General features: G+C 46.8%; 2 protein-coding genes across 2 annotated transcripts in view; both read right to left on the reverse strand.

Moving 5' to 3' along the window:
- Nucleotides 1–219: 219 nt before the first annotated feature.
- FITM1 (fat storage inducing transmembrane protein 1) overlaps nt 220–14958 on the reverse strand; it is a 138435-nt gene continuing 123696 nt past the window's right edge. The window contains exon 2 of the mRNA XM_078644972.1: nt 220–1433. Within this exon, the coding sequence (XP_078501098.1) occupies nt 815–1433 (619 nt within the window). The 3' untranslated portion in view covers nt 220–814. The remainder of the gene's footprint in view (nt 1434–14958) is intronic.
- Nucleotides 1353–14958, reverse strand: part of DCAF11 (DDB1 and CUL4 associated factor 11) — a 717991-nt gene continuing 704385 nt past the window's right edge. The window contains exon 14 of the mRNA XM_078644967.1: nt 1353–1433. Within this exon, the coding sequence (XP_078501093.1) occupies nt 1431–1433 (3 nt within the window). The 3' untranslated portion in view covers nt 1353–1430. The remainder of the gene's footprint in view (nt 1434–14958) is intronic.

A 14958-nucleotide genomic window follows, 5' to 3' on the forward strand; every position in this document is an offset into this window, starting at 1 on the left:
CCAGCAGGGACACTACCTAAGAACACTGACGGAATTAGCAGATCCACTGTCCTCAGTACTATCTTTGGAGGGAGTACCTACGTTTTCTCCCTCTGAGAAATTGGGACCCCAGATGTACCTGTTCCAGGTATTTAGTGTCTCAAAATATCCAGGAAACCTGTTGATGGAAATCATTGCTATCTCTTACCAAGTTACACTCTTCAGAACCTCACGCAAGATCAAATATTTTTTATTAATCAGAAAAACCCCTTGGACTGCATCCTGTTCAAGCTTGCAATAACATTACAGCAGTAAAAGTGTGCATCCTGTCTATAGAAATGCACCGTTGGTGCAGCTGAACACAGTACAAGAAGACGTGTACAGTACATACAGGCACACATGTATGGTACATAAATGAGCAGATACTGCACAGGCGTGCACAGACATGTATAATCGATGTAAACGTGCATTGTCAATACAGACCTGCACAGTCCGCCAAAACTTGTAGTGTCTGTACAAACACTGTCCTCTAACCCTTGAAGTATACGTGCACAGGTAAACATTTTAAATAGAAAGAGAAAAACCTGTATTGTTCGTATGGCATTAAAAGGAGGAATTATTTGGGAAGGAAAAATGTAGAAATATCAGCTGTTTTGGTAGGAGTCCTGCGAGTTTCCCTCATAACTACATGTAGTATGCGTGTATACATAAAGACATGCACAGACTGTACCAGCCTCCACTCTCTGCAAGTACGCTAAGTCCAAACAGGCATGTGCAATCCACCTAGACATGCAGTTCTGTACAGCCATGAGCGGCCCATCCCGCCTGTTGACAGTCAGTTTGGTTTCTGCTTCTCGAGGAACTTGAGGAAGAGTCCGTGACCAGGACGGCCTGGCGACCAGTGACTCCGGTACCAGTAGCGGTAGGTGAGGTGCCAAAACAGGGTTCCTAGTGCAGCACCCACAATCTTGTGAGAATACTCATGAAAGTAGATCACAGTGCAGAACAGCATGAAGTTCCAGAGAGCCAGCAAGGTGGCATTCAGCAGGAAGATCAGTCGTAGAGGGACACCGGCCTCAGCTCCCCGTGCAGTCAGGTAGCGGTGGAAGACAGCCATTTCCTCAGACAGTGTCAGGCAGCAGTAGGTCAACATGAAGGCATGGCCCGAGACATCGTAGCCATGCCATCGGTGGCCCTCCCGGGTACACGAGGACTTGTCCTGCAGGTGTCCAAGCAGCAGCAGCCCGTCTGGCACTGGCTGGTAGCAAGAACCTGTGACGTTCTCGATTAGCAGGAAGAGCTGGCCTGATAAGAACCAAATTGCAGCACCCACCGCCAGACGGCTGAGGTGGCGTAGGGTGAGGAGTATGCTCCCGCTGGCAGAGTAGGACACCGGCAGGATGAAGCCCCCCACAAAAAGGCAGGTCCAGCCCCAGGCCGACTGGACAAACTTACTGTAGAGAGAGAAAGGGAAATGGTTAGGAGAGCTAGGGGTGCACATGAACAAGCACACATGTCCCTTGTTGAGTCTAACAAGACAGGCAAGAGGCGGCACAAGCACGCCCACAGTAAGCAAGGCTCATTTGTAGTGCAATCTTATCATTTAAATGCTTGCCAGGTGCACTAGTGACAACTTAATCTTCGTACAGCTTTTAGTTCCACAGTATCCCAAATGATATTCACATGTTCCTCGACTTGTCTTAGTACTCTTTCTTTGAGTACCTACCTTGGGAATGGTAACAGAAAAGAACAAATATACCTGTCAACCAGTATATGCAGCACCATATTCAAACTGCAGCAAACATGATAGATGCAGTGGAAATTCCAGTAACTCTTCACCCACAACTTAGAAATGGTCACAATCAATTAGGACTTTTCAAAACACATTTAATAACTCTGTGATTAGCAGAAGCAGCCTATGTTATACAGTTGTCTGGGAGAACAGGGAACCGTTTGATTGATGTATTGCTCCTCTGGAAGGCGAAGATGCAGATGAAAACTGGCACGAGTACGTGGAGGACAAAACAAAAAAAGTGGATAATCAATGCGGAGCCACCGTGGGCATCGCAATTGAAAGACATCAGTTTTACCAAGCTTACCAAGTAGTTGGAGAAAATGTGAAAGAGTCTGCAACATTCCTAATTTCAACTAGATTCAACTTGTGTTCATTGACAGCGATGGAATGTTTTTCTGTAATGTACAAAAGTGCAGAAATGGCTATAGTGCTAAAATAAGTTCTACAGTAGAAATAGTGACAACAAAGACAACAAGGAGTGTTAAAGATTCTGCTAAAAGACTCCTCTACAAGGTGATTTTAATTTGGAAAAATTATGACACAACAAAAGTTAAAGGGAAATCAATCAATGAGATAAGGTGCAACAGTTCTTAAAGTGGTACGTTATAGCAGTGGATCATGGAGCTATGTGACTTTTTTATTTTTTTTAAATAGCCTGCATGTGACCAAGTGTGCTGAATTTTATTTTGAAAAATTGTCATTTTGCATGTTTTTTGTAAACACTCACAAAGAGTGGTTGCTTTGGAAGACCTAGATGTAAGTAAATAAATGGAGTATTTGCTTTTTATGGCGGAACTGTTCACTTTGTAAGAGAAGATATGTCAATCTAAATGTTTTAAGAGTAGCTTTAGGCATAAACAAAGAAACACGATGTTACACAACACTGACCTAACGGCAGGCCCGCTGCTGCAAAAATAATGTATCAAAGGGTGAAACCATGTCATTGTGCTATTTAAGGATAGGAATGCAGAAACAAAAGTGTGCTTAGTGAACAAGGGAGTAAACAATAAACATTTTGGGGGAGAATTAACTTTAAATATGACACTTGACCAATACAGAACAAAGTGTTTTGTGTTAAGGATAACACCTTCAAATGCATAATGTAAGAGTACAAATGTGTTATGCTTAGAATTGGGAGAACTTTGCATTTTTGAGCATGAAATTGTTATATTTAAAGCTAAAATTAGCAACATTCCATTGTCAACTAAGAAAGTGGATTGGCTAAAGCAGCTGCATACAGACACATGGATTAGGGTCAAACTAGGGACAGGGTCACACATCTCAAAACAAATCATGACCTCGAAAGGCCTCAAGCAGGGGTCCTTTTTAATCTCTTTTTGGCCGATCTGCCTGGAGAGCTGGACAGCTGTGTATCCCCTGCTCCAATACTGGGAAACAAGCTAATGTCAAACTTGCTATATGCTGATGACCTGTTTTAATCAGTCGGACACCAATTGGACTTCAGCACCTACTAAACACAACAAGCAGTTTTAAAGAAGATCAATAGCTGGTTCCTTGATGGCCAACGTTTGGATCAAGTACAAAGTTACAAATACCTGAGAATACTAATGGATCTTAATAGCTCATTCAAACTTCAGCTAGAGTCCATGCGAAGAAAGGGGACCACAACATATTTAGCACTGATGTCACTGAAGAGACGGCTTCCCGGCCTCATGCTTGATCTCCTTTTACAGGTCCTGAGGGCCAAATTGATGCCGACATTGACATATGGGAGTGAGGCTCTAAAAGGTAAAGATGCAGCCGTTTTAGACGTCATAATAGCCAACTCCTACAGAGCAATATTCCAGCTCCCAAAATATGTCTCCCCGGCTCAAACCCGGCTTCCAAAAACGGTGAAAAAAGTACCCACGTTAAAAGTTGGCACAAAATCCAAAGTGCTGAGGCAGGATCTTTAAACTCCCACCTCTGGAAAGTCTTGCACAATCAAGAAAAATGTCAAGCCAGGGATTATCTGTTTGACTCTATTGAGTTACTGGGCCTGTCCAAACTTTGGGCTGTTCTAACTGATCATCTTTCCTTCAAAAAAGCGGTGAGAAAAACAACATCTATGCTATCTGTTTTAGAAGACAAAGCAATTCTTACTAAAAAGGCACAAGGCTGGATAGTGCTCAGTGACTATGTAAGGCCAAAACCCCAAGCCTACTTGAGTGCCGGAATTGAGATAAGCAGGAAGGAAAACTTTCTAAGGTTGCGCTTGGGGGTAATTGCGATCAAACCCCATCTTCCACCATGGGAACGGAAAGGAGGCACTACGACTTGTCATCTATGTGGAAGTGGGAAGGAAGACATCATTCACGTAATCTGCAACTGTCCGAACTTAAAGAACATAAGATGCACCCTGCTATGTCCCTTTTTTAGGTATTACGGCATCCGGTCCTGTAGGCAGGCAGTGAAGCTTTGCTTCAATCCTATTGATGTCCAGCTTAACTGCCGGCTACAAAAATGTTTGAGATGGTAACTAAGAGACTTAAAACCCTGTTGTTATCTGAAACACGCTAAAATGCTTCTTAAGTGTATTAATTCCCTATCTTGTATTAGTTGTACTTGCACTTTAATCACAAAGCCTCTAACTTGGACAATGGACCTGGTTAAGCTGTGCCATCCGACTTGAGTAGTTGTGCCAAACATTGCAGTTAGTACTAAATGAGACGTAAAAGTTTATGAGAATCTCTTTTAAAACAGCTGATTGTATACATTAGGAATATGCAATTGTCGACCTTTTTATTTATGCGGCCTTTAATAGTTTTTATATGTGTACAATGGGAATCTTTTTGTCATGTATTTGCAAAGATTTTAATTAATCATGCAAAATAAAATATTATCTTATTAACCTAACTAAGAAAGTGATAAAAACAGACGTTGGTGTTCTGTTGGGATCATCAAACTGTTGGTGTGTACCCATCATTGGTCCTTTTTTTATAGCTAGGAAAAGAGGGTGGACCGGAGAGTGTGTGTGGACCTGTTTACCGACAAGCATATCGTCCTAATGGGCTGCTATACACTTTGACATATAAAAGTAAAGCTTACTAACTTTAATGATACAATATTTTTAGAACACAGGATTTCACAACTTCGTTTCATCAAAATAAACTAAATGCATGTTCATGGCCGCTTTCATAAGACCCAAGGGAACATTTTAATGTTTGCTGCATGCCATTTGGCCTAAGCTCTGCCGCAATTTTATTTCAAATAATTATTCCTTGTTTCAAGGTTTAAACGTTGTGCAAGCATTTCAGGATGACGAACTAAACTGTGCATCAATGTACATGAACGCATTTACATTTTAAGAGAAATCTAGATTAGAAATCAGGATAGCGGGTTGAATCTTAAACAAGAAAAGTGTAAATATATCCTGAAAACATACTCCTGCACCAGACGCAACCACTTGGCTATGGGTGATGTAGCATGACTTTCCACATTTGTTGAGGAAAGATCAACAAGGGGCTCAAGATTAGCTCGCACAGTGAATTTCGTCCCACACACAAACTGCCTAAAATTAAAAATACTCCACTAACATGTCAATGCCTCTTTTTCGACAACCAAATCATTGGTTTCTGCCCCAACAATGCTCTTGAGGCATAGGTAACTGTTACTTCTACCATCTTTCTCCTGGATTTGGACTGCGCCTAGTCTCTGATAACTGGCACCTGAAACAGCAATGGTGTCACAGTGGGTGTCAGACTGTTTCAAGGATGGACCATAACTCTTTCTTTCTTCAACTTACCAAATCATTCTCATACACACAACTGCAATGAATTTTTTTCCGATTTCTTCATGGAGATGCACATACTCGTGGTCTTTTCTGCAGTATTTGCAATTAATTTAGTGTAGCAGTTCTTCAGTCTGAGGAATAGAACCTCACAAGACATTCTTTTAGTTTTACACCCTCTCGTTTTGATTTGGTTTTCAGGGTAATCTATATCATAATTTACATTCTCACCCGTGATTGTGAGACTAGATTTCTTTAGAAACATCTATTTGCTCCAAAAGAATGGATGGTGTTCTTCCAATATTTTACATTTATTTATTTATTTGCAGCCATATATAGCGGAAACCAGACCCATAAGATATAAGAGTGCCTTACATAGGCGATAAACTGAACAATAGTAATAACAAAGAAGGAAAGTGTAAAATAAAAGTGTAAATATAACCTAATATTTATTCTAGAAGTACATTGCATTTGCTGTTCTTTGGAAAAGTTAGTGAGTTAGTCACTGAATGAATGTAGAAGCTGAGGGCAAACCAAAAGTGCGTCTTACCACTACTGGTATGAAGAAAAAAGGCAAGTTCAGAAAATACTATAAATGGCTATACAACTCGAGATCCCGGTGCAGTTGTCTAGAGATAGATGGTTTACGACAGAGACTAAATATGCCCCAAGTTTCAGTCACAGATATGTGCAAACTAGGGGAGCAGCATAGCGTGGAAGAAATTAAATGCAAACAGGAAAGTTTGTTGGCCCAAGTGACTTTGGGATTTTACTGTTTAAAGGGTTGAGTGCTTGGAGTTCTCAATCTTTGCACTTATTTGAAGGGGTGAAGGAGGAAGACATTATGGCCCTAATTATGATGTTGGCCAGAAAGCCATCCGACATTTCGCTGGAAGCTTTCTGCCTGACATCATGGGTTTCCATCTGACAGCTGTATAAAGATACTGGAGGTCTGAGGGAAACACACAGGTGAATTCTGCTCTGCTTCCGATGGGCTCACCATCATAGCTGCTGGCAGAATTTTAAGTCTAAATTAATAGGGTAGCCAGCATCAGCTCCACCGTCGGTATTAAGATGTCGCTTTCCACATGTCCTTTCAGGGCGGTCCGCCCGCCATGAAAAGGCAGACAGAAAGTGATTTGGGGGGCCCTAGCAGGACCCCTGCTCCCTCTGGCCCTCTGCTAAGAGGCCTGGGGGGGTGGAATCATGAGGCAGGTACCGCATGGTGCCTGCCACACGGTGTAGGGATGTTTGAAAACATAACTTTTTCTGTTGCAGCTTGTGCTGCGGCCTCTTTCCAGCCGCCACCCAAGCTGCAATAGGAAAATGGATATTTACGACCACAGTTGCATCCTAATAGTGAGTGGTTCCACCCGCACCAATAGTCAGGTGGCTCCATTCTGCTACCGTGTTGGATCAGACGCTCGTCCAACTGACATTGTAATCAGGCCATATGTCTCTAGATCTGAGACATTCTTCTGTGGTACTGATCCAAAAGCCAGGCAAGACTGCATTGCAGTGCCAATCAGACCACCTATTATCAATCAATCAATCATATAATTTGTAAAGCGCACTACTCACTTGTGAGGGTCTCAAGGCGATGGGGTGGGGAATGCTGCTACTGCTCGAAATGCCAGTTCTTGAGGAGTTTTCTGAAGGTCAGCAAGTCTTGGGTCTGCCGTAGGTGGATGGGGAGGGTGTTCCAGGTCTTGGCGGCGAGGTGGGAGACCGATCTGCCGCCGGAGGTCGCTCTTCGGAAGAGGGGGACTGTGGCGAGGGCAAGGCCGGCGAAGCAGAGTAGGCGGGTAGGGTGTAGAAGCTGAGTAATCTGTTGAGGTACGTTGGTCCGGTGTTGTGGAGTGCCTTGTGTGAGTGGGTGAGGAGCTTGAAGGTTATCCTCTTGTTGACCGGGAGCCAGTGCAGATCTCTCAGGTAGGGTGTGATGTGGCTAAGGCGAGGGATGTCAAGGATCAGGCGTGCAGAGGCGCTCTGGATGCGTTGGAGCCGTCTCAGGAGTTTGGCCAAGGCTCCTGCATAGAGGGCATTTCCGTAGTCCAACCTGCTGCTGACGAGGGCCTGGGTGACCGTTCTTCTCGTTTCAGTCGGTATCCACTTTTAGATCCCGCGGAGCATGCGGAGGGTGTTGAAGCAGGAGGAGGAGATTGCGTTGACCTGTTTAGTCATGGAGATGGTGGAGTCGAGGATGACCCCTAGGTTGCGTGCGTGTTCATTGGGTGTTGGGGCGGTTCCCAATGCGGTCGGCCACCATGAGTCGTCGCAGGCCGAAGGGGTGGATCCGAGGATGAGGACCTCCGTCTTGTCGCTTCAGTCGGCTGTTACTCATCCATTCAGCGACGGACTTCATTCCTTCGTGAAGGTTGGTTTTGGCGGTGTGGGGGTCCTTGGTGAGGGAGAGGATCAGCTGGGTGTCATCGGCGTAGGAGATGATGTTGAGGTAATGCCGACAGGCAATGTGGGCGAGTGGTGCCATGTAGATGTTAAACAGAGTTGGCCTGAGGGATGAGCCCTGAGGTACACCGCAGATGATCTCGGTGGCTTTAGAGCGAAAGGGGGGAAGGCGGATGCTCTGTGTTTTGCAGGTTTGGAAGGAGGTGGTCCAGTCCAGGGCCTTCTCTTGGATCCCGGCGTTGTGGAGGCGTGTTCGTAGTGCGTGATGGCAGACCTTGTTGAAGGTGGCTGACAGGTCCAGGAGGATGAGGACTGCCATTTCTCCGTTGTCCAGCAGGGACTTGATGTCATTGGTGGCGGCAATGAGGGCAGCTTCGGTGTTGTGGTTGCTGCGGAACCCGGACTGGGAAGGGTGCAGGATGTTGTTCTCATCGAGGTAGCAGGTCAGTTGTTCATTGACGATCTTCTCGATGACCTTTGCCGGGAACGGGAGCAGGGAGATGGGCTGGAAGTTCTTGAGGTCCTTCTTGGGTTTTTTGAGTAAGGCGTTGACCTCGGCGTGCTTCCAGCTCTCCGGGAAGGTTGCTGTCTTGAAGGAGGTGTTGATGACTTTCCGGAGATAGGGTGCGATGGCTGTGCTGGATTTGTTGAAGATGTGATGTGGGCATGGGTCTGACGGAGATCCGGAGTGGATGGTGTTTATGATCTTGATGGTGTTGTCGTCGTTGATGTTGGTCCAGGAGAGCAGGTGGTTGGTGCGGATGGTGGTCGTGGGGGTGGATGTCTCAGTGGTTGTCGGGGCGGTCGTGGTGTTGAAGCTGTCGTGGATGTCTGCGATCTTACGGTGGAAGAAGGTGGCCAGCAAGTCGCACAGGTTTTGCGAGGGTAGGACGTTGTTGGTGTTGGAGCTGGGGTTGGAGAGTTCCTTCACGATGTTGAAGAGCTCTCTGCTATTGTGCGCGTTGTTGTCTACGCGGTCTTTGAAGGAGGTCCTTTTGGCAGATCTGATGAGGTGATGGTGTCTGCGGGTGGCATTCTTGTGGGCTGCGTAGCTGTCCGATGTTCGTTCACGGAGCCAGATCTTCTCCAGCTTTCGGCAGGTTTGCTTGGAGGCCCAGAGGTCTTCAGTGAACCAGCTTGCTTTCTTGTTGGTGTGACTGTTGGAGGGTTTCTTGATCGGGGCAAGGGTGTTGGCGCAGTCATTGATCCACTGTCTGAGGTTGGGGTTGGCAGTGTCGGGGTAGGTGGGGTTGGTGGGTGGGCTCTGGGCGAGGGTGGTGGTTAGCTGGTCTTCGGTGACTGTGCTCCAGCAGCGGCGAGGCATCTGTTGGGTGCGGTGGTGAGTTTCTTGAAGGTGAAGTGGATGCAGCGATGGGTTCATTGGAGTTCGGTGGTGTGGTTAAAGGTGATGTGGGGGCTTACGGAGAAGATGGGGTCAAGCATGTGACCCTTGGAGTGGGTGAGTGTTGTGACGAGTTGTCTGAGTCTGAGGGTGGCTAGGTTGTCGATAAGGGTGGTGGAGTTGGTGTCGTTGTTGTTCTCGAGGTGAAAGTTCAGGTCCCCGAGGAGGATGTAGTCCGTGGAAGCGAGGGCGTGTGTGCTGACGAAGGCGGCGATGGAGTCGCTGATCTGTGGTCAGGGTCCGGAGGGTCTGTAGATGTGGGTTAATCTGAGGGTGGTGTTGGGATCGATGTGGATCTGGACATGCAGGTGTTTGGCGGTGGTGAGGGTGTCGTCGGTGTTGGTCGAGACTCTGAGAGTCTTCCTGTGGACGATGGCGATTCCTCCTCCTGCTCCGTTGGTGCGGTCCCTGCGGGTGATCTTGTAGCCTTCTGGGACGGCTATGGCTAAGTTGGGTGCCGAGGCGGGGTTCAGCCAGGTCTCCATCAGGAAGGCGAGGTCTGGGGAGGTTGAGTCGAGTAGGTCCCAGAGTTCAACGGCGTGTTTGCGGGTAGAGGGGGTGTTGAGAAGGATGCATCTGAGGTGGTTGGGTTCTTTCCTGGTTGGCAGCATGGTGAGGCGGATGCATGAATCAAAATTTTTTGCAAAAGTATTGGCAAACTAACTGCTTTGCCTTTACTGGCAAATATATATCTTGAATCGTCAGGGTTCATAACAGAGAGTGCCAAAAGAATGAACCTCTACGACCCCGTATCTGCTAGGTGTATGCTAAAAGCATAAATGGTTCCCTTGTTTGGAGTCCTCCAGACAACAGGTCTGGGCCAAACCTAATTCCTTTGCTGCTTGGAAATTTTAATAGCATCTATAAGAGTGAACAGGAAACTCACTTAATGTTTAGATCTGGGTAGGAGGATTAGAGACATGTGGCTTCATCCGCCACTCCATTATGCGGTGATAGGTGAGCCCGTGGTATACTGGCTGAGGAGTGACCCAAACATGCAAGCCTTCTGCTGGAGACACAGCACAATGCAGTAAACGTGCAGATGTTACGTTGCCCTTTGCGGCCACCCTACCCTACCTCAGCTGCTAAAGGTATTCACTTTAGATTTCCTAATAATTATAACTTAAACCTTTTTCAGTGCATCCGTGGATGTTGGAACAAGATGGTGATCGGCATGTTAATGTGCAGGAAGACGGGTTCCATTAGTTGGGCATTGATATCAAAAGAAATAGGCCGGTCCACCACAAATATTATCTAGTTTCCTTACTTAGGACATTTAGAGCTGACTCCAATAAACTCCCAATAGCTCTCAATGGTAGACTATTACTATTCAATGTAACTTTGTTTAGAATTTTATTTTTAGTGCAAAACATCCCTTTCCAATTTCTGAGTAATTTTTTCATCAGTCGGAATAAGCTCTGCGTACTTTATTGTGGGGGTACCAAGAAACCTCACATTGCACCCTTTAAACGCTCTAACTCGCTAAATGAAGGGGAAGTGGGTAGTACTAAGTGATGCAACTAGTGGAACCGTAATGCTGAGCATATTCTTCTGTGGAGGAGTCTTCTATCATACTTGACAGATTAACCAGGAGACATAGAATTTATGCACACAACATATACCGAATTAAATCATTGAATTAACTACATCAAGCTACGAAGGTGATGATTGAAGTATGGCTCAAACCATTCACATAATAACATAACGTGTATCTATCTGTAAAGCACACGTTCACCCAGAAGGGTATCTTGGCGCTGAATAACTGATGTTTATTGTTACCCAACTCAATGGTACTCATTTTATTGACCTAAGAAGGATGAAAGGTTGAGTGGACCAGCCAGAATTTGAAACTGTGACTATGAGGTCAAACACAGGTCTCTACCGTGAACGCATCAGTCCACCAAGCCACCAGACCCAGCTAGTGCATAAACATGAGTTAACTAGGAATTCCCACAGTAGGTTGAACTTATTTACAAGTCACTCTCTGCTCCTTCCCCTTCCTTGTGTAGTATGGCTTCTGCATTTGACCCTACATATCACAGTAATTGTGACCAGATAGCCAAGATTTCTTCCCGGCACCCATTTGAAGAGGCGTCTTTCCAAAATTGTTTAAACAGTATTAAATCTGGGTCTCCTCTTGATCCTTTGCCTATTAACATCCTTTGTCAGCTCTCTGCTACATCAAAAGGCGTCCTTATCGATCTTCTAAACGCCTCTATGCGGGAGGCCCTGGTAACCCCCGAATGGAAGCGAGCCATGGACATCCCTTTGTTGAAAAAGGCCGGAGCAGATCCTTCTGTACTATCTAACTTTAGACCTATATCTCTGCTTCCGGCTTTCTCCGAAATTTTGGAGAAACATATCAATACTCAACTGACACAACACATAGACAAAGTTGGCTTTCTGCATTATTCACAATCCTGGTTCAGAGCCAACTTTTCAACTGAAACCACTCTGCTTGGGGTTACCGAGAAACTGCGCCAGCATTTAGATCAAGGGGAAACTGCGGCACTCATTCTATTGGATTTGAGTGCCGCATTTGACACTGTGTCGCTTAACATCTTGCTTAACGCCCTTAGGTCTCTTGGGCTGGACGGCACTGCCCTATCCTGGTTTGCTTCATTCCTTGATGGTCGCACTTTTCAAGTCTTGTCTGCTAAGGCATCATCTAAGATCTGCGTATCAGCACATGGAGTCCCACAGGGATCCATTTTAAGCCCCCTGCTCTTCAACATCTATGTCAGACATCTGGCAGAGATTGTGGAAGAGGCGGGTCTTTCCCTATATTCGTATGCAGATGATATGCAGATTGTCTTTTCGCTTTCCTCCACTAAAGACGCTACAACATCTGCCCTTCAGTGCGGCCTACGGCAAGTAACAGAGTGGATGCTCCTTAACTTTTTGAAGTTAAATGGGGATAAGACTGAGGTCCTTATCCTGGGCAAGCACAAGGACCTATGGGGCTCTCATCATTGGCCTCAGGAAATGGGGGGCATATTATCAAGGACTGGTGTTAAAATTATTGCCGTTTTATCGGCAGGAAACTGCCGATAAAACGGCGATAATGGGCTTTATAATACGCCCTTGTGAATTCCCATAGAAGCCCATGTTCTGATGTTAACATGGGCTTCTATGGGAATTAACAAGGGGATATTATCAAGCCCATTATCGCCGTTTTATCGACAGTTTCCTGCGGATAAATCGGCGATAATTTTAACACCGGTCCTGGATAATATGCCCCCATGTTCCTTTCCCCTACCTGTCACTCATGTCCGTAATCTGGACATTATTATTGATGATAGTCTCTCTATGAGACAACAGGTGGCGAATGTAGCTCCCATTTGTTTCACGATCTTGAGGTGGCTTCGTAAGATCATTTGGATGCTTCCTGCCTCAACCCAACGCACGGTAGTCCAGGCACTCATCACCTCTCGCCTCGATTATGGCAATGTTCTCTATCTCGGTAGCTGCCAAACGGTATGGAGAAAGCTACAGGTAGTTCAGATCTCTGCAGTACGCCTTCTTTGTCAAGTTCCTAGACAGGCTTCCATCTCCCCGTATTTACGTTACCTTCACTGACTTCGAATTGACCAAAGAATTAATTTAAAAACCCTGTGTTACATCTTTAAAATCAAACAAGTTGTGGCACCAGCGTATCTGCAAGAGCTCATCCATCCTTACATTCCTTCTCGTCCCCTGCGCTCTACAGCCCACGGAGACTTCGTGATCCCAGATTTAAACTTGCAAGAATGGGAGGCCATTCCTTTTCTTGTCTTGGCCCCAAATCTGGAATTCTCTTCCGGATTCCTTGAAGAATGACCCGTCCTATCTCAGCTTTTGAAGAAATCTTAAAGCTTGGCTCTTTTTTTTTGATAATCAACTTTATTGGTTTTACGTAAACAAAGAAATTCATTGGTTGCAGTTCATTAAGCATCAAAGGGAGCAGGTCAGGGATTAGGGATGTTACAGGTAGGGACAGTCCATTACAATCCAACATGGCAGATTGTATAGCAGTTGCATTATGACATAGAACAAAGAGAAAACAAAATATCATGGTGGTATCATATTAAACCATTTGCCCCACACTCTGTGGAATAAGTCCGGGCATCCCCGGGCTTCAAATAGGGTGTATTCCTGGATCCCACACCAGTCCACTCCCTTCCTCCATCCCTTTACAGTAGGAGCCTTAGCCTGTGGCCAGTGCAGTGCTATGCCCCTCTTGGCCACCGCCACAGCCGTCCCCAAGAGGCGTTTGTTCATCCTAGAACTGTCTAGGCCGTCAAAGACCCCCAAGAGCATCCGCAGAGGGTCGTGTGGAACTTCCCACCCCAGGGCCTTTGTGAGCTCCCGCTCCACCCCCCCCAGAATGCTGCCAGCGCCGGGCAGAGCCACACCATATGGTAGAAATCGGCAGAGGCCGTACCACATCTCGGGCACTCCGAAGAGGGTCTCAGTCGGGCTTGGAATAGCTGCGCCGGGGTGAGGTATGCCGCATGGAGGTAGGATAATTGGACCAGGCGCAGCTTGGAGGACTTGATCAGGGTTTTGAACGCCATAAGGGCATCCCTCCAATCTGCCTCGTCTAGGAAGCGGGACCATTATTCACCAGGGACCGGTAAATGCGGGACACTCCCCTCCTGCCCAGATTCCCCATCATCACTTGGGCTTCCAATGGGTTAAACTCCGGAAGGGAGACAGGCGGTGAGAGATGCGTGTAGAGGGCGTGGCGTAGTTGTAAGTATCAAAAATGTTGGGAGTGAGAGAGAGCATGGCGTTGCCGTAGGTCAGCAAAGGAGCGGATGTGATCCCCCACCCAAACATCTCCGAGCACCGAAACTCCAACCAGGTCCCAACGTTGGAACCCCCGCAGGGACGAGACCTCACACATCCAGGCCCCCTGCCAGAGTGGCGTCTGCCGAGTGAGTTTCGGACCCACCCCACGTGTCTCAGGGCAGTACGCCAAGCCAGGAACACCATTTTAGTGACCGGGGCTATCGCCTGTGGCACTGGGCTGCCGTACAGAAGTGCCTGGACCTGTGGAAAGTCCATCACGTTGAGTTCCACCCGATAGGCAGGGTCGGACCAGCCTCCCGCATACCAATCATGCATGATGATACATTTTGTGGCCAGATAGTAGAGGTGGAGGTTGGTCACCCCCATACTGCCATCAAAGGGGGGAATGCGGCAGTGTGCCAGGGATATGTGCGATCTCCCACCCCCCAGAGAAACCGGGTGAGGGCCCCGTCGAGTTCGCGGAACCAACTGCTCGGAAGGGGGATCGTGATGTTCTGCAGGATATAAAGGAAACGGGGGAGGACCATCATTTTGAAGAGCGCACTTCTACCCAGGGGGTTCAGGGGAAGAGTCTGCCACTACTTAAGGTCTGCCTTCATCCGGACGACCAGGAGCGTAATGTTCAGGGCCCACTCAAGCTCAGGTAAGAGAGCCACCCATACACCGAGGTACTTGACAGAGTGTCTCCTGAGGCGAATAGTCGACCACCAGTCATAGCACTCCCTGGAGGGGTGTAGCGGGACCAGAGTGGACTTGGCTGCATTAAGACGAAGTCCGGAGACCTCCTCAAAAGCCGAGAGGACCTTCAGGCACGTGGGGCCTGAATCCACCGGATCCGCCAGGTAGAGC

This window comes from Lissotriton helveticus, chromosome 5_1 (genome assembly GCF_964261635.1).
Source record: "Lissotriton helveticus chromosome 5_1, aLisHel1.1, whole genome shotgun sequence".
Taxonomy (NCBI): Eukaryota; Metazoa; Chordata; class Amphibia; order Caudata; family Salamandridae; genus Lissotriton; species Lissotriton helveticus.